At 40.7% G+C, this 20,116-nt stretch overlaps 1 protein-coding gene across 8 annotated transcripts in view; it reads right to left on the minus strand.

Moving 5' to 3' along the window:
• The window catches only part of TRIM24 (tripartite motif containing 24), a 168,039-nt gene that overhangs the window by 48,266 nt on the left and 99,657 nt on the right, over nt 1-20,116 (minus strand). Inside the window, exon 1 of one of the 8 annotated variants that reach the window (XM_021539203.2) lies at nt 5,619-6,112. The exons of the other annotated variants lie outside the window; for them this stretch is intronic. Coding sequence (XP_021394878.2) covers nt 5,619-6,009 — 391 coding nt within the window. The 5' untranslated portion in view covers nt 6,010-6,112. Of the gene's footprint in view, nt 1-5,618; nt 6,113-20,116 lie in introns of those variants that run through there. 8 annotated transcript variants of the gene reach the window in all.

The raw sequence follows: 20,116 nt of genomic DNA on the forward strand, positions 1-20,116 counted from the left end.
AGCTAAAAGCCTGCTGCATAACTGAGTAGCTCTTCAGGACATTTTTCCTAAGAATAAGCTAGCCCACAAAAACATTCTTCATCTTGCCTCTTCATGAACATATGCACCACTATTTTCCTTTGTTCTTCAGACAAGACATTTTCTTAAGAGATAGCTCCACTATAAGCATTAAAACAACCCAATACATTTTCATTTAGACACACCTGTGAATTTTAAATACATCGGTATATATTTGCTTTCCCTGTGATCCTTTCACTTTAGGATCTAGAAATCCTTTCCACTGCTATAACTACTAATTGCTTACCAGAGACATTATAAGCTGATTTGGTATTGAAACAGGGCTAGGTTGGCCTCTGAGGACAGAAATCTTTGTCTGAAAAGAAGTTTTACACAATGATACAGCTATTTTGATAACTTGTACAGCCTAGTTTCTCTAAGGCTTCCAACGGGAATGAGCATGGCAACTGCAGTTGTTTTAACATTCATCTGATGTTCCTGATGGCTTCAGCTTTTCAATCTCCTACTTTCTATGGGTGAAAGAAGCAAGAACATAAATGCATCTAAACTACCCTAAAAATACTCCTCTGCACACATAAAACAATAAACATCTATTACATACTTACATTAAACAGAGCAAGAATGATTCAAGCTAATTTCCACAACATGCAGTTGCCTGCCTTAATAAAGGCTGCATAGGCATGCCTCCAGATTTTTATGGAATTCCTGGTAAAAGACAAAGCAGTAACTTTTGGCAAATATATCCCTACTTCAAATTACACTTGTACAGTAAGTATCACATCCCATCACATATATCTTGAGAGCATACTTTTCTCTAAAAGAGGGGTATTATAACTAGAAAAAGACAAACTTTCTCTATTCATTAATATTTATATTAATATTTTAAGCTTTTACTGGCTTTGTGACTTTTAACCATTACAGGCTATCAAAACAATAATATTGTATTTCACCTGTAACGATGCTAAATGCATTTCACATGTGCAATCTCTGGGGCTCTGGGAATTTTCAATTCAAAGTAAGCACAAATCTAAAACAGAATGAAAACTAGACATTTATTTCCTACATATATTCCTATAACATATACTACTTTCAAATATTGGCACTCTCAAATCTCCTTATGTTGGAGGTTAAAAAATTCACTTCTTGATGCACCACAGCAGAAACAAGATGATCCTTGTAAAAAGGATGCATAGATGCAACCATGCCTGAAACAGCCACACAAATAAAACATGGGCTTTTTGTAATGGCAAAGAAGGAGAGAATTCACTTTAAGCAAGTGGCAATATCAAGGATGAGATGGAAATAATAATTTGTAGCAGCAGATTTAGAAAAAGAATCTTAAGTCTAAGATTACCAAGACACAGAAGAAAAATTGAACTGCATCATAAGAAACTTCAAAAAAGCTATTAGATCCTTCAAACTAACTAATAAGGATCCCAATTATTATCCAATTAAAGGAGGGAAGCAAGAAAAGAAACAAGTAACAAAATTTAAGTTCATGTCAAAAGCTGTATTTTCAAGGTCAATGAAGTTATGACACCAGAAAAGTCCAGATACAAGGATCAGATGAGAAGCTGAAAGCATTTGAACCTATCTGTAAAAAGACTGCCTGTGGGACATCATAAAAAAGCAGATGCCATGCACAAATCTATGGGGATGTCAAGGTTAAGGTCTTCATTGCATCATTAGGGAACTTCAAACTGTATTGCCAAGTACATATTTCTAGGAAGTAATAACCTGAAACATGAACATCTCTGAATCCTCGTTTAATAACTCTGAAATATTTATTCCTTAATTAACAGCATGTATTGAACATATTTTAAATGCTGCTCCAGACACTCCAAGAACTTAGAATATGGGATTGTCCAAACATTATATGCTTCTAACAGCTTCATATAAATTTGTTTGCTGGTGGGTTTGCTACAGAGGAATAATAGATAAAAATGTTCTCTCTACTATTTTGGCATTGACACTAGTAAGATTTCATGATGATACCTGCATAAAACTTTGCTACACCTCTTCATTCACAATTATTTCCCTACAGCAGTTGCAAGTCTATTTCATGTACAAATTTATGACAAAGAACAAACAAGGCTACTTGCAACTCTAAAAGTTTTGAGAAGGGATAGAATTCCCATATCTAACTTTGCAACTTCCACATACCTACTCCACATTTGAAATTTACAGAAGGGTACTGTGAGGGTCTGTGCATTACAAACACTACCCTTTAAGCGCAGACTACTACTCACTCACTGAAGTGCAGCCCAGACAAAATCTGGGCAAATGGCAGACTTCTAATAGCAGCATTTTTGGTGTATGTTCCAGTTGTAACTCACACAACTGGACAGTAAAGAATGGCCATTTGAGAAAAAAAAAAAAAAGAAAACCCACATGAACTTAGCAAATAGTTAGTAGAGGTGGCTGTAGATGCTTTCTCAAAAGCCAGTGTCACATTTCTAGAGATACTCTTGCAGCACTCCCCGCAGTCCATAATGTTCTGTCTGACAACCCGTTTTTTGGCAATGCAACACCAAAATTATCATCTGCAGCAAATAAACTGCCACTGAACATTCAGAAAGCAGTGAACTCTCCAGTGCTAAAACCACTGCTGTCTGACACACTGATGGCTCTTCAACACCTCCAACTTCAGGAATGGTAGAGAAATCAGAAACTCCAGGTTTTCTTTTCTATAGAAGTTATTCTATTTTCAAAACTAAGTGCATGTGGCAGTACAGAATATATCCATGCCAACTGGCCTCTCCATCAGTTTGCCTTTGCAAGGGGAATAAATAATAGTTAACATTTATCCCATTAAACTCTTCTGTATGTCTTGCCACTTGTCTGCTGTCATCCATGTTGAATCTTGTATTCAAGTGAGCAACTCCAGAACTCTTAATTCACTTTAAACTTGAAGTCTTTTATTTCACAGCTCCTTAATTAGTTTTTAGAATGTTGGAATGTTAGTATGTTGGAAGTTGAAGGCGCAATTTATTTTAATAAAGTGAACAAATGTTTCTTCTTGGAAACAGTTTGATGAAGAAAAAAAGTCTATCCAGATTATATTTGAAGCTCAACCTCTCCAGCTACCTGTTTCTCAGCCAATTTCAGTACTCATACAACACACAAGGCTGGTTTGGTGAAGCATTTTTCAAATCACATCCTCTCTTTTGTTCAAGACAGACTCCATTCTACCAGTCTTTCTTCAGGCTTCTTTTTGTGAAACTCAAGCACCCAGCACGGGCCCATAAGCACCCTGTCTGCTTATCACTGCTCAGGACATTTTCATTTGCAGTTCTATTGCGTTCCTTACTTAGGACATTCCTTCCAGCAACAGATTCCTTGATGCTTATTTCTTCAGTTTAGTCACAGTAATTCCATCATTTACATGAGAAGAGTCATTTGTTATCCAGCTTTCTAAGATTATGCTCTTCCTTCATTTCTTTGTGTCATTCACATAAGCATTTTGCACAACATATTACCAGAAGAGGTGACAGTTTTGCACCACTTTGGTCTTTCTTACCTTCTTGTGAAAATTCAATAACTCCTCCAGCTGTAACAGATTTCCTCTATATTATCAGTTTTGGATCCATAGCAAGTGAGTTTTTCCCAAACCTAACTTCAAATTCACAGTTTTTTGGTTTTTTTTGTACCAGTTGGAAAATGGATAGTAGACAATGCACTTCAGTTTGGCCATAGCTAGCTAATACACAGTCCCTGTCATTTTAACCAAGTCAAACACATGACCAGTAAAGATACAAAAAATACTCAGGGTGAGTGTAAGTTTCTTCTTCCAACTGCACAATGAACTCTAGTATGGAAGCATGAAAGTAGCTTGGGAGAAAAGTCAAAAGGGTAAAAATAATTGTCACCAAAAGTACAGTATGTCTGCAAATCTTTAGAAGGAGGAGTATGTACTGTGAAATCATTAATATAAAGAACCAACTCGTAATCAAAAGGAGGGAGCAGAGCTACAAGCTCACTGTTGCTGTGATTCATTATCAAGCAGATGTTTGAACAGCACTGATGTTTTAATTCTTATGATGCATCTCATTTCTCATTCAGCTACAGATCCCTATTTCTGCTATATTTATAAAGAACATCTGGGAATGGACCTGTATTGTTCATGACCTCAAATCTCAGAAGACAATGATAATATTGCTTCTTACACCACCTTGCAAACTCCTGAGCTTGTATCTATACCCTCTTTCCTATTTCCAAGTATCTCACCTGAAATACCTCATTAAACTCCAGAGTTTGTGCTTTTTCTGTTCCTCCCAGAATCTCCCTCCCACTTATAGACATATGAGCAGTAACATGTCTTGAATCAATCAAGTATAAGTATACGGGCTTTGGGTCTCACAGATTTTCCCACTCTGTAACTTGATTAGGCAGTCTGACTACGACATACTTTACATGCTAAAATTAAAGACTGAATGAATATACTAACACAGACACTCGCATAGATGAAGAGGTTCAGCATATCCTGTTAACATACTTGGGAGCTCCTCAGATGTTCTGAAGCAAATCTCTAGCTGTTCCAAGTATTTCTTTCTCTGAAGAAGGCGTTTCCTTTAAGAATTTCTGCAAACACTTTACATATTCGAGTGGTAATCTTTGGTCAGAACTCTGGCAGGATGAAGAAGTATTCCTAACTCCACTTAAAGAACATAAGAATGTCAACCTGGAGCTACTACTTTTCACCTGATCTCTCACTACATATTCCAACAAGTACAACCTCCACTAATACCTATCGATTAGCTCAATTTCCATCACACTTCCTCTTTCCTAAACAAGTTTTTCCAAGACCTTCACCAGCTTCCACAACAGGACGAAATTGCCTTTAACAAAACTAAGCGATCCATTACACCCAGCCTAGGAGGGCTAGGGGGGAAAAAAAATCAAAAACATTAGGAAAGTAGCTTTAAACGGAAGGAGTTTATTCCACACCTTCTACAGCGACATGTACTTTTCAATCATATTGACAGAGGCTACTGTGTCGGCACACGAGCGTAACAAAACTTCCTCGCGGTAATTAGCAAGTAAATGGCGCATAAGCGCATCAGCAGAGCCGCCCGGGCTGCCCACGGCCCCAACAAGTGTTGTTATTGTTCGGCCGCCCCGGTCCCCGCCCAGGCCGGCGGATGACACCTGCAGGACTCCCCTCAGGAAGAGCCTGTCCTGCCGCTACGTTCCTGTGCCTTGTCATCAGATCAGCCGGTGCTCGGCTTCTTTGCCGGCCAGGGGCCAGAGCCTGCCGGCTCCCCGAGAGCAGCCGCCCGGCCCGCGCCCACCGCCCGCAGCGGGAGCCCGGCTCTCAACGCCCCGGTCCTGAGAAAGCACGGGAGTTCTGCCTTCCCTCCCAAGGTGGGAAATTTAAAAAACAGCGATTAAAACAAACCGAGCCACAGCACAACCCCGCCGCCAGCCTTGGCGCTGGCGAGCATCTCCTATCCCGGCAGCTCCGCGGCCGGACACCCGCACCCCGCCCACGGCACCCGGTCCCGACAGCTCCCGTCCCCACACGGGCCTCCGGGCTGGAGCGGGCAGCACCCCGGGCAGCGGCAAGGGGGTACGGGCAGAGAGGGAGAAGGGTCACTTACTGGGCGTGCAGTGCATCGGTGAGGCTTGCGAAGAGACGGGCGAGGAGGAAGGCGCCGCCGGCGGCGGCTCCTTGAGGGCGGCGGCAGCCGCGGGGGTCAGGACGGGGGGCAGCATCAGGTACCGGTCCGGCGGCGGCAGGCAGCGCTGGCACACCGAGTGCAGGCACGGCAGCAGCTTCGGCCGCCGGCTCTGGATGGACTGCCCGCACACGCCGCAAGTGTCCAACAGGTTGAGCGGCGCCGCGTCCCCGCCGCGCTCCGCCGGGCCCTGCCGGCTCTCGGCCTCGTTCTCCCCGCTCAGCGCCGCTGCTGCCCCCGGTCTGTCCGCCGGGCACGGCCCCCCCGCCGCCACCGCTACCGCAGCTGCTAACGCCCGCGCCGCCTCTTCCATTGTCCTGCGCCGGTCGCCGCCGGAGAGGCGAAGAGAGGCGGAGCAGCCCCGCCGCTTCCCGCCCGCGCCGCCGCCGCCTACCGGCGCCTGCCCCGCCGCGCCGCCAACGGACGCCCGCGCGCCGCCAACGGACGGACGCTCCCGCTCCGCCCCGCCCCGGACTGCCCCGCCCCGCCCGCAGCCCGCCCCGACCCGCCCCGCCCCGCCCCGCTCCGCCCCGCCCCGCTACGTGCGGCGAACGCTGCCCCGCCCACCTCGTCCCGGGAGCCCCGCCCTCTCCTCGGCACCCGCGGCCGCTCTCTCTCACCTGGGCGGTACCTGGCTCTGTCCGGGTGAGAGGAAGGCTGGGAAGTTCCTCTTGAATTTGAGGAAAAACTTCTTCACTGTGTGGGTGACCGTGCTCTGAACCCTCGGGTTGCACAGAAAGGGTGTGGAGTCTCCCTCGCTGGAGATGCTTAAGAACTGTTTGGATACGGTCCTGTGCCATGTGCTCTAGAATGACCCTGCTTGAGAAGGGATGTCGGCCCAGATGACCCACTGTGGTCCCTTCCAACCTGACTCATTCTGTGATTCGGTGAGACGTCTTTGTCCCTTGGACAACACATTAAAAGAGGTCACCCTTCTCCCTGCCCTACGTGCAGGTGAGAGGCTGTGAGTCTTGGCCTGTATTTGGCTTGGCCGATCACAGCAATACCACCACATTACCTGACTGAAGCTATTTGGTGATTGGTACAATTAAAAAGATACAACAGAAAAGTACAATTCTTGTGTAGACAGAACATTGTATTGAATCAAAGGCCTTAAGTATTGTGCTGGTGAGACATTGGAGAAGGTTACCCAGAGAATTGTGGATGTCCCAACCCTGGAAACGTTCGAGGCAATGTTGGTCCCATACTGAAATCAGACAACAAACTTTCTAACACAATTTTAAGTATCAGACAACAGACACTCTTTATTACCGTGCTGGACACATCAGAACGATAGCTCTGTTAATCTGATGTGCTTCCAGAAGGTACAAGTTATTTATTCCATCATGATCATACATACTGATTACAGTGTACTTCTGGCTAATACATAAACATCACTTTTCACAGAACTAGTTTGCATGCATCTGCCTTCTTCTCTCCTACTCAAAGCCTTTTAATGTCCCTAAAGGGTAGTCTGAAGGGGTCTTTGTACTCACCAAGTGCCCCCAATATTACAGATGACCTTTCCTTGAACTTCTCTTAGGGCATGTACTGCTGCTTCTTTTGAGATAACTTGGCCCAAGAAGCCACTATATTCCTCATTATCAGTTTATCTACTGGTTCGAGCCCATTTATCATCCTGTGTGCACACTTTCACATTCTTTTATCATTTTTTGTTAGCTGATCTATTCAGCAACTTCAGGGGAACTTAAAATTTGTCTTCTCTGTGTTATCTATCAGGACAGGACTTTGAGCAACCTGGTGTAGTGGAAGGTGACCAGCCCATGGTAAAGTGGGGTGGAAGCAGATAATAGTTAAGGTCTCTTCTAACCCAAACACTTCTGTGATTCTGTGAGCTTCTATGAAGTATGCATGCAGACACAAAGCTAGATCTAGCATGTTGGTTGCTACATCGACCATAAACCAGATTCAGGCTCCTCAGAATATTCCAGATGTCTGTGCTTAAATTCCCAGAGCAGCTAGAATACTTCCCGCTTCCTTGCAATTTCTTTAAGACCCTAACAAAGGTCCCGTAATAAATAGGACCATAAAAAAAGCCATACATGATAAAATACTCATATCTTCAGCACAAGGAACTGTGTACAGGAGCAGCATCATGATTCAGCGTGTCTCACACGCATAATTTATCATGGTAACAGGAGAACAATACTACAGGTTGTACTGGGGAGGAGGAACGGATTTGGCATTACAATGAGGAAATGTTAAGAGGGAAATGTCATTCTCTGATTAAGAATATCAGTGGAGGGGACAAGCCATTACATTCCCAACCCCTGACCTGCCAACACATAAGGAAAAAATGCCTCCAGAAGCACCTTCCTGAAGTACACCTTCTGCCTCCCAGTCCAGCTGCCTCTGTCCCTTTACTAAGAGTGATCAAGTGGTAGGAGAGAGTCCTGTAGTTTCCTCCCCCCACCGATTTGGTTATTCAACACCATATGACAATGTGCTAACAATCCATTGTGGCAGGACCTTGCAGGCTGAGAGCATGCCAAGTGTGAATGATGAAATAGATTCTGGAATTAAAGTTAAGGAGGATGGTACAGGCTCTGCAAGGTGAAAATTACCAAAAATGCCATTAGAAAAGGTCTATTGAGGAATAGGCAATAATTGAAGAATGGTTGATTAGTATTGAGAGCAAACATGATCAGAAAATCAGTAAATAGTACATTTGTGAGGAGTAATAGCAAGTCGTAAGATCATCAAACTAGGTAGTTTCTTTAACTAGTATGAACTATTTCTCTAACAGATGTCAGCACAGGAAAATAGCAATACTGTATAATGGTACAAAGATTACCCTGTAAAAGAACTGAGTAGAGGCTGTGTTGAAAATGATGATCCCCATGAGGCAGTGTCCCAAAGATTAGTAAAATAATAGGATTATGTTTCCTGCAAAGTTTGTTTGCTTAGGATGTTTGCAAAGCTTGCTCAAACTGTGCTGTAAAATCTGTAGTTGCATGGCATCAGAACAGCATCTGATTTAAAATGAAAGTTTGGACTTGCATTATTTAAATTTGAATGTAGAGCCTTCCTGTTAGTTATGGCATCATATTAGGAGTACTTGGGATAGAAACAAAACGGGCATGGAGGAACAGAAAAAAAAAAACATCCTGAGAAAACCAACCATTCAGTACATGTAGACAAGGGAGGGAGGAAAAAAACTTTTAAATGTAACCACATTGTTCAGGCAAAGTGTGACAAGGATAGGGGAAAGAAGTGGCATCCCGTTATACCGACCTGGGTGCACAGCTTTTGGCCACAGCTACACCATACCTGGCTACCAGGGATCACAGGCAGAGCTGGCTTGGGGCTGTTGGAAAAGGGCATGTAGACAAACCCACACAGGGCAATACATGCTGTACTCATTTTTGTGTGAAAACAGCTGATGGTTTTGTCTAGTGACTTGTTGGGCTCTCCATTGTTCCACTGGAATGAGTCAAACCAATGAAGAAAGAATGACGATGGTGACAAGCTGATAGCTGGAAATCAAGATGACTAGCTAGGAAACATCCAGAAGCTGAGGCTGCTTCTCTCTTCCCTTTCTATGCTACTCATTACTTTTGTTTACAATTTGTTTTAGTACCTCCTCTGCTTCTTCTGGACATCCCATTTAAAGCAAATTCCATAAGCATTTTGCCTTCTGTTCAGACACACACTTTGTGGCTGCAATCTAGATCTTTGCCATTTGTAATCTATACTCCTGTGATATCCTCCACAAAAAGTTATCATTCAGAAACTTCAGCTGCAGAAAGAAATGACTGCCAGCTGCACTGAAGAACTTCTCAATGGAGTTCTCATAACTAGAAGTTCCTTTCACTTAGAATTTACTTGCTGGCTCTGATTTCCTCCTTTTGTCCCTGGTTCAGTTTGTCTCTTTCTTGTAATTCTAGATTGTCTAGCAGTCACTTGGTCTTGCAAATGCAACAGATGCAAATCTTTCCAGATTACCATCAACATCAGCATGTGCATTTCCTCCTCTTAAAACAGCCATGTGACACTAAACAGTCTCTTTCCAAAGTTTTTTTACAGACTAAAATAAAACCATGGGGCTTTGCAGTGTGCCAGCCCAGTTTAACCTTTATGTGGCAAGAGTGAAGGAAGTGGGGAGGAGAGTCAGCACTCCATCTGTGTCATTAAAACATGTTTTTGACACAGTAGTCATCCAAGAAATAGACCTGGCAGCTTTCTGGCCAGACTGTATTACAGCAACACGAAGCAGTCACTGGGAGGATGTGTCCCAGAATATATAGCCTTTACTGGCCTGTGTTCTTTTAAGAAATGGACATCTTAATGTGTAGTTGGTTTTCAAAATCTGTAAAATATAAAATATGTTCACTAGAAGTAAGATGAATGCATTAGGAATGCATTAATGGTTAGGGAAATGTAATATATTAACCTTTCCAGCAACAGTAAAGTAGGAGAATTTTACATACTAAAGCATCTGGAACAGGCAATGAATGAGCATAGTGCTGCCCAAACTGTGAAGGTTGAATTAGGAATTGATCTAGAATATAGCTTAGATCTGTAGGCTGCCTTTTGGAATTCCACAATCAAGAACCCATCAAGCTACACTTACTTTTTCTTTCAGTGAGGAGAGAGTGAGAAAAATTACCTAGGATTTTCAACTTTCGGTTTTCTATACTTCACTCACCTAACATATACAGACACACATAAAACTTTTCTTCCAGATTGGAGGATGGTTTCTTGGAAACCTCTTTTGTGTCCTATTATTTATGCTCTTTACCCCAGTAAAATATTTCTCCAGTGCCTGGCAAATAAAAACTGAGACTTTCACAACTGAGATTTGCTTGACCAGTTTCAGCTGGAAGCTCACCACAGATAAGGCTGGGTCCAGCACCCTGGAGTGGGCCAGCTGCCTTGTAATGTTTCCAGTTCTCCATGCAACATACCTCCACTGCAAACTATGGAATAATATCACCTCTGCACACTTTCCTACTAGTTTTGTAGTCAGAGAAGACACTCTGCTTTTGTAAATTTACCTTGGGTTCATCCCATTAGATTCCCTTTCAGGGAAAATGAACTTGCCTAAGGTGAGAGGCAGCATGCCTGTTCTGAACACCCAGAATTAGATAAAAACTGATGGAAATCACTGCGGTATTCACAACCCCTTTTTCTTCCAAAGATAAGTTTGGTTTTCACTTTGATTGAAAATTCCACAAACACATGGAAACAGCCTAGATATACATGAGCATATCCCAATTAATGTCTCCTAACAATGCTCTATCCACTTATCAGACACCTACAGGTCCCATCTCTAATTCCCAATGCACCTTTGGAACCCTATGTCTCTCCTAGGGATGAGTAGGATGCTAGCCCTGCCCATGTAGAGATGCTGAGGTTCAAAACTTCACGTCTTCCCCTACCAAGTCCCTGTGCTCCCTGGCTGTGCAGTGTCAATGGAAGTGGGGCATCCCAGGGTAATGAGCACAGATCAGCCCTGATAATTTAACAATGCCGCTGCAAGCTAATCTCTGATGAGCTAAACCCAGATATTCAACCAAATAATCAGGCCAACAGACCATATTCGTAAATTATCACAGGCCAGCTCCAAATCTGTCACATCCAGTTTCTTTTCTGACACATAAAAGGCCAGAAATATCTTTCTGCAGCAGCACAAGTAACCTCACTGGGTATTAGACTCATTTCAAGGAACTTGGGAATTGCCCAGTGGGGGCCACAGCTCCTGTTGATGAATCTCAGTAATTATAAAGCAGGGGGTACAGTTGTATCGCCTGAGGGTTTGAAATTCAGTAATAATTGATTGCCTAGCTCTCTACCTGCCTGAGCATTTCCCTTACCCTGTCTCCATGATCCATGTGGGTCCTTCCCAACTCAGCACATTCTGTGATTCCTTTCTCATTAGGTTTCTCTACTCAGGATCTTGTTAACATTGTTGCTAGAACAAAATGAAGCTCTGCCAACTCCTGGCAATATAAGAAGTAAACAGTGTTCCCTGTCACCTGGCTCTACTGGGAGACTCTAACCTAACCAGGATGAGATTCTGCCCTGACTTCATTCCTGAAAAGGGATTTCCTAGTCTCTTTTTGAGGGAGGGTGGAGAAGGAAAATGTTACTTTACCAGTCAGGTTGTAGGTGAATGTACATGGAAAAGAAGTCCTGCATATCTTTTCACTTCCCCAGTGTGAGTCTTCACCTACAAGTAAAATCAAAGACTCACTTATAACAAAAAGGACCCCAGGTTTCCAAATGTGGTTCCATTCAGATTGGGAGAGAGTTTCCCCAAATTTAAAATACTTTTTAAAGAAAAGTATTGTGACATAGCCTGAACTTGATTAAAAACTATGCTTTCAATACATATATTTTATTTGGAGTTCAATATTTCATTTATTCCTATGTTAAATAAATTATATACATTAAGTATTTAAAACTTTTTTTCCTCCATAACAGCTAAAAGATGCTTACAAAATTACTAAAACTTTTGCTTCAAATTCAGTTTGCTGAAGCATTTTTCTTAAGAAAAATAAAATAAATAAAAAAAAAATTCCCCTAACCTCTTAAGACTGCAGAGGAAGATGGTCATTACCTCATTATTGGTACTCCTTGCTGACCTCATCTGTTTTTCAATAATGCCTTCACAGGCTGTGCCATTTTTTGCCCATAGAACTTTAACTGAATACCCACAGTAAGGTACATTTTGTTCTCTTAGTCTTATTGAACATCAGAGGTTTGTTTTCCCTCTTGTTGACAGCAGATCACATTAAATTACTAAAAAGAGCCCAGGACCAAAAACATATTAATTTTCACTTCTATTCAGAAAAGTAACCATATAATGGAGTTATACAATCACATATTTCTTTTCCTAGTGGTTTTAAGGTCAGATATCCTCAGTTTAAAGGTAATGGGTATTTTTAAAAGTATTATTCCATCTGTTAATCTTCTGTAACTTGTAATTTAAAGGTCATAATATTCCTTCCTGATCAACAGAACCCTTATTTTTGACCAGAAAGTCCCTTTCTTTCAAATTAGGCTTTCAGGGGCACCTGTATGAATCACATTAAGGAATCAGTTGGGAGGAATAGGATCTCTCTCTTTCACTTAATTTTAAATATTGTGTATGTTCAGAAATGCCCTACTTTGCACACAGGCATTACATCTGTGTGAGGGATTCGCATCAGTGTGACTAAATTGATTTTGCTGCATCATTGCACATTTGCCTAATGTCAACAAGGCCTCTACGGTTGGCTATGCTGAACTAACAAGAATAGAAAAGTAGCACTGAAAACTTTCTTTAAGGTTGTTTGGAGATAGGATTCTGACTATACCTACAGGGAAAATAAGAAGGGTTGGTTTGCTTTCACATGGTGCTGTTTATAGACAGTTGGTTTTCAAAGAAGCAAAGCTTATTAGAAAATTCAGAGTCTATCAATTTAAGTCAAAGAAACATGCTACAGATTTCCTAGCAGAAAGATAAAATTAAACTTATCTTGGGTACTAAAATTTTTATTTGCAGTGGTAACTAGCTAGTAAATAAAATATTCAGCTCTTCAAAATCCTCTGAGTATTTTCAGTTTCTCTCTCATTGTGCCCCAAGTGTTGTCCCAATAACTAAACCAAACCCACATTGGACAACAGGCACCAGGACCAGCTGGAGCCAAACCGACTCTTCTGTTTCATTACACAACTTCTTTGAACAGCCCTGAATGGTGGGTGGGACAACAAAATACAGGATAAACAAGTCACAGTCCTGGTTGAAAGCCACAGTCTATAGACACAGAACTGTGTTACTTGGAATAACACCTTCTGAGCCCTTCAACCATCTGTGTCTGGACAGACCTCAAGACTGCTGCACAGAAATTTCAAGGCTCTAACCTGGCCTCTCAGCTATGAAAGTCTTCTTTGCCAGAGCAGACATGGCAATATGACTCATTTCAGCCCCAAAGACATAAGAGATGAGATATCCCAAGCTTCTCTCCAATTTGTTCATTCTGCCATCACTATTTTTGGTATTAATTCTTAGGGGATTACATAATAATGGAACTATTTATGGTATTAATTCTTAGGCTATTATAATGAAATTTAAATGAGTAGATTATATATATATAAGAACTTTGGAAAGAAAATATCTAAACCCGACAGATTTTGCTCTCCCTTACCTCAAGACATTTATGGAGCTAGGCAAATGCTGAACATCTAAGAGCATCTCCTTTTTTAAAATCTTTTTGTTTGGGTAATATCTCGGGGAGGTAGGTATGGTTTGCCTTTGCTTTTCCACATGCGATTTCCAGCTGCACAGAAGTTCCATCCTGGGGTTATGACGTGATACACAACCCCTTTTGGCAGCAGTGCCAGCGAGGAAGTGGTGCCACGTCAGCTGCTCAAATGTTCAGTCATGCCCTGAACACAGAACTCCTGTGTGTTCCAGTTTTCTGGCGGGGGAGTGGATTAGCATGCTTTGGTTAGCTGCAGGAAAGAGAATCTTCAAAAATCAATGACTACGCCAGTGGCAGTTCTACTGTGCCCCATCACAAGAGAGTTCTAAGAGCATTGAGGGTACCATGATGCCCACTTTTCAGCTTCTCAGTCATGCTCTCTAATTTATGATCAGAAATTGAAGGAGTTAAGGCTGATACCTACTTTTATATCTGTTGGCTCATTTTATGTAAAATTTCTAATATAAACAGAGGAGTCAAAATGAGGCTTCAGTTATGAGCAAGTTCTGGTTAGGAGGGATAAAGAGCCATATATCATGCATATTGTAGTTAGATTTCCTATGAAATCATGAAGGTGCTGATAGACCTCTTAGAAATATTTCTACCAAACATTGTCATGTTCTGCCCCTCTTAGATTACAACCTTAGTACATATTTTTCCTCACATTTGGAGCAGTCAGCACTGTGTAGCCATACAATACTCTGACAAAACCTGCTCCTTCACTCCTGTGTATTTCCATCCTAAATCAAACGTGAGAAAAGCAAGCAGAGTTTGACCCTAGATTGGAGAGCTTTGCCAAAAGAAGATATATATTACAGTCACAGGAACCTGACCTCCAGATCTGTGGAGCTGCATATTTATGATTTTCCAGTGCTTGAATAGATTTTAAAATAAGCCAGTCTGTAAATACAAGGGAAAATCTAACTGCAGCATTACGAAGTTGTGCAATGCAGCATTCCAGATTTGTTTTCTTCATAAATCTATGGAACTGTGGGCAATATGTAAGTAAATAACTGCCTGATTTATTTCTTGTAATTCTATTCAAACAAGTAATACCCCAAAGGAATATTCCAGTAATATGTCTAGAGTATAATGAATTTTAATATATTTTTGAGGGTATCATTTTGACATTTCAGGATATAGGACCAAGGTTTATGGTTTATGCATCAGAGACATTCTGGACTTAAACACAACTGGATCGAGTTTATAGATATGCACACACACACATGTATATAAAAGACATATCTATATTTTATATATATACACATGTATCAATCACATACTTCCTTGGGGAAAAAAATCTATAGCTCTGTTGGCATTTGCACAGAAATTGCATTTTCCTGTCCCATGGGCCTGTTGTGAGGGACCTCAAATACTGAAATATCTCATATATTGTTGTAATTGGAAATAATATTAAATGTGCAGAAGACAGATATCCTAACCGTTAAAATGAAGTTGGAACTCAGAAGTAATTTCTAATTTGCCATTATCATAATCTAGTAGAAGATTAAAATAAGGAGAATATTGCAATTTTTTTCCTGGTGTCAAGTAATAACTGGATGTATTTTTGCCCTGGGAGACAGCTCACGTCTAATAACATAATTTTCATTTCAGACATTGACCAAAGCAAAATGTTCCCAAGTTATTATTCCTACAGAGATTATACTGCATTATGAAGAATTTATCAAGGATACTGAAAATTCAGATTCTCAGAAAATATGGTTCAGCATAACTCCACCAAAGTAGCTAGAACTAGACCAAGTTGGAATTCCTGACAGTCTGTCACAGTGTTCCTACCCACAGTTTCACAGTTACTGAAACCTTAGTTCACCTTTACAAAATACATAATTTAATTTTTTTCGTTTCTGCTTGATTAATCACAGGTGAGTGACAAACTGAGAAGAATTAATGTAAAACCAGATCTGAATAACAGCAGTATCAAGCGATGAACATGACAACTCTTTTTCCCTAGAAAAAAATTGAACAACCAAAATAGGAGTCGTAAAAGAAATGTACATTAGCTTAAACCCCCCCACCATTTTCTGATAAAAGGAGGTAGTTATGATAAAACTACATAACAGAATAATCAGTTGTCCACTGATTTGTAAAAAAGATAGAAATTGCTTTAAATTGCTTATAGTTATCCAACAGACCGATGCAGAATTTTTTCCATTCTGTAGTTTTCTACAGTTTTGCCCTGATAGGAATGCTAAATAGCTCAAGTTAATGATTCCTGCTCTTGCCACTGGAATGATGCCAGTCCGATACCTTTCACAGTTTCAGGTGCATTTGTTAATCTGTTCCTTTCATTTTCCTACCTCATTTTTCTTATGTAATTTCTTCGTATAACAAAAGCAAAAACAATTATATATTATCATTGTAAGTATCTATTTCCAGTGTCTGCAGAGAGCAGAAGCATATACCCTCTGATTTCTTTTTCCCCGAGTGCATTTACTGTTAATATTCCATTTCAGTCTTTCCATTCCTTTACTCACATTTTGCCACACTTCACTGCCTTCTTCCCAATGTTGCTGCATTCTTGTTGCAGCCTCTAAGGTTTCCCCCCAGTGCTGTGCTGCTATGTAGCAGTGACATCCCAGTAGGATTATAGGGCTGTGTCGGATCAGAGTCACACAGGAGTCATGTCAGCTACACCACACTCTTCTTACCTGTGAGGTGCAGTAGCCAAGGCACAGAGTTATATTAAGAAAAATGCCTAAGGACTTGTAGAGGAAATATAGGGAGCTGAAGAAAACCAATATTTCAAATAAAAGAGAGGGTTTCTTCTATTTAACAAGGTAGTGGAAAAAGGAAACTGTGTTAGTGATATTGCAAGCCACTGAAAACTGAGTGCTTCAGACAGAAGCAACCAACAATTACCTCTCATATATACCTTGGTGAAAGCAATATTTCACTATTTTTCCCTCTTCAGGAACTGTGGCCATCACCAGCTTGGCAGAGGGTGGAAATATAATTAGGCAGTGCAGGGAAATGAGGCAGATGTGCACCTATGCTTTGGGGTCTATAAGGGCTGGTGCACTGGGACTGAAGAGTACTGAGAACTTTCTGTGATCTGCTCAGCCAGGGCCAGAGCTGTGTGTTGGGTTAAAAGTCCTTCCTCTTGGGTTGCACAGGGAGCATGGCTTAGCTCGAGGAGAAGAGGAAAAGAAAAGAATAGCCCAGGTAGAAACACTCCATCTGTTTGCTCAGACTAGAAGCCTGGAGATCAAAAAGGCTGCACACATTTCAAGCAGATTTCTCTGAAACAAGGACAGTGCTTTATGGCTTATGGTAATAGGCTGCTTTTCATGGACTCTAATGTTTAACACAAAAAGGAGGTGGAGGAAAAAAAATAAAAAAGAGAAGAAAATCCTTTTTTGACCAACCCCTAATTCTTTTCCAATGGACTTAAAATTTTTAACTGAAAAGAGATGTCCCTGGCTAGCCTTCCATAGCCTGAACATGGAAAAAATATAACTTTACTGTAATGATTTGCTCCAACACATCCTTAAAAAACGGATTGCTCTGTTCTTTTTGATAGTAAGTATATATAAATATTAAAAATGAACCAGAGACAAAATAAAATCTGTACATGATTGTATAGCAAGGGGGAAGATAAAAACATGTTGATTGAACAATATGGAATATAAAAAAGAATAGCTATTTCCATAATTTTTTTTTTTTTTTGCAATAATATGGAGGAATCTTTCAAATACAGAAGATGCCCTGTCTTTTAGATTTTGCTCCAGAACTTGTCATTACAGAACAGTTTCCAAAATAGCAAGTAAAAATAAATTTTGGGAAAAAAAAGATAACTTCATGGTATCCACTCAAAAATTTTGCACAATTAAATGACAGTGGACTGCCATCCCTTACATAAATATATAAACTATCTTGAGGAAAGAGAGTGTTGTAAACATAGTCATTAATACACCATCAATTGTTCTGATATTCACTGAGCACCCCATATTCATTAGGTACATTTCTATACAACCATCACCATTTCTTTTTCCATTAAGCCCTATGAGTACTAACTGGAATGTTAGGGCAGTAGTTGATTATGCAGCTTTGGCAGTGAATTGGTTTGTATCCAAATATAAAATGAGTTGTCTTGCAGAATGATAGAAGGGGATTTATCTTTGCTGGGTCAAATTTCAGTAAAGCAAACAGACCCAGGGTCAAATGAATTAAAGGTCCTGTGTTACTGTAACAAAACTATATTGCTAAACAAGCTTTGGATAGGGTTTGAAGTTTCAAATTCTCGTTTATTCCTCTGGCAATATGGATCACAGGAAATCTTTTAAACCCGTTGTTAGATGTGATAAATGGATATGATTAGTGCTAACTAAATTGTAGCTATATCAATAATTTAGAAAATAATTGTTATAAAGTAATAAAGGAAAAGTATATGTTATTAATGTTACACAGCAGATGGGCCCCTATGCAGATGTTACATGTGAAAAATAGGATACAGGATGTAGTACTGAGATAAGCAAGATCCCAAAACAGAATCGGCCTTGGGATGAACAAAGCTGGGACGATTCCAGGTATGGAATCTAAATTGTGGTTTTATCTACAAAATAAATAAGGCTTATTTTTGGAACATAATGCTTACTTACATAACACAAAGCTTAGTGTGCATGTGCAACCTGTAAGGTTATTCAGAGGACAGTGAGGAAGACTGCGAGCCTTCCTCTGAAAAGAAATGAATATGTATTAGCATACAGTAGATAAGTTTAGTTTGGATTACTTTGTTTTGTACATGAGGCAGGGTGAAAAGCCCTCCCTGTAACTTGGTCAGTTTTGCTTATGCTTTATATGAACCTTAATCATACTTAATTAATCAATTAATCACTGCCAGGTTTTTTTTTTTATATGCTTGATTATATTTAATATATGTGATTGTTTTAATTTATATAAAATTGCTGTTCAATTAAAATTGTTTCTAAATTCAATTTTGTTGTTTATTAATTGGACATATAGAACTAGATTAATAACAAAACTATACTGCTAAACAAGCTTTGGATAGGGTTTGAAGTGTCAAATGCTCGTTTATTACTGTGGCAATATGGATGCCAGGAAATCTTTTAAATCCCTTGTTAAAGATAAAAAAATATAAGGAAAAAAGAAGAAGAAAAATATGTAGAATGCAGAAAAGTCAGGCTTTAATTTTAAAACTCCAAATTGCATTCACTGTTTAAACCCTATGTGAGAAAAATACCACTGTTTAAGAGGCTTAGATATAGTAAGAAAGACAAAGTATTGGGTTTTCTATTTGAGAAAAGAGAGTTATTCTGTTCACAGAGATGGGCTGGAAATTCTACTGGAGCTGTTGACAGAGCCCCGTCCTTCCCTGGAGAGGCAGGGCAATACAGGAGAGGGAAATAGACAACTAAAGAGCTGCAGGGGAAGGAAATTCAGCCTCTGCCTCTGGTGTTGGTCCTAAATAGCAAATACATTGCTAGAAAATTTTAGGACAGCATATTGTCTGTTGGTCACACAGAAACATGTAATTGCAGCAATGCCCTGCTGTCTCTAACACAGCATTTTGGATGTTTATTAACAGCATCACAGCAGCTCTCCAAAAGACAGCTTTAGTATCTCAAGCAGATTTTTCTCAAACAGAAATCAAAGGGAAACACATGTGAAAAAGGAAAGAATCAGGGAGGGAAGGAAAAGTACAAACCAGGTTGTTGTGCATCTGCTGCCTACCTATCTTTCTGCAGTTTGGGTCAAATTAAGTATCCTTGCAGCTCAAGATGTGGGTCACCAGGGAGTCAGAATAGCCCACCACTCATGATTTTGCTTATTAGCAAAGTTTACTGTATCAATTTTCCCCCTGTGATGGTGACCAAAAAATAATTGGGTCTTGGAGTGTGTCCTCCATGCACAGCAACCCCCTCTCCCATGCACTCTTGGAATATGATCTGTCCTAAGATAAGAACAGCAGGTGGGAATTGCAGGAGGAACTGTCTGGATGCTTGCATAATTAATGCATTCCAGAGGTGGGGGAGTGGTGATGGTTGTGATTGATCTTGGTACACATGGGCCTGCAAAAGGGTACAAAATGCTCCTGGAGACTGGGCCAAATGGCAAAGTGACCTCCCAAGGCTGCAGGGCAGCTTCCAGGTAGATCCCACCCCTGCAGGGACACCTGCAGGGTACATCCAGCCCGAGGATGGGAACACTCAGGTTTGGACAGCTGAGTAA

The sequence above is a fragment of the Lonchura striata genome, chromosome 1A, assembly GCF_050655825.1.
Source record: "Lonchura striata isolate lonStrDom1 chromosome 1A, ASM5065582v1, whole genome shotgun sequence".
In the NCBI taxonomy this organism is placed as follows: domain Eukaryota; kingdom Metazoa; phylum Chordata; class Aves; order Passeriformes; family Estrildidae; genus Lonchura; species Lonchura striata.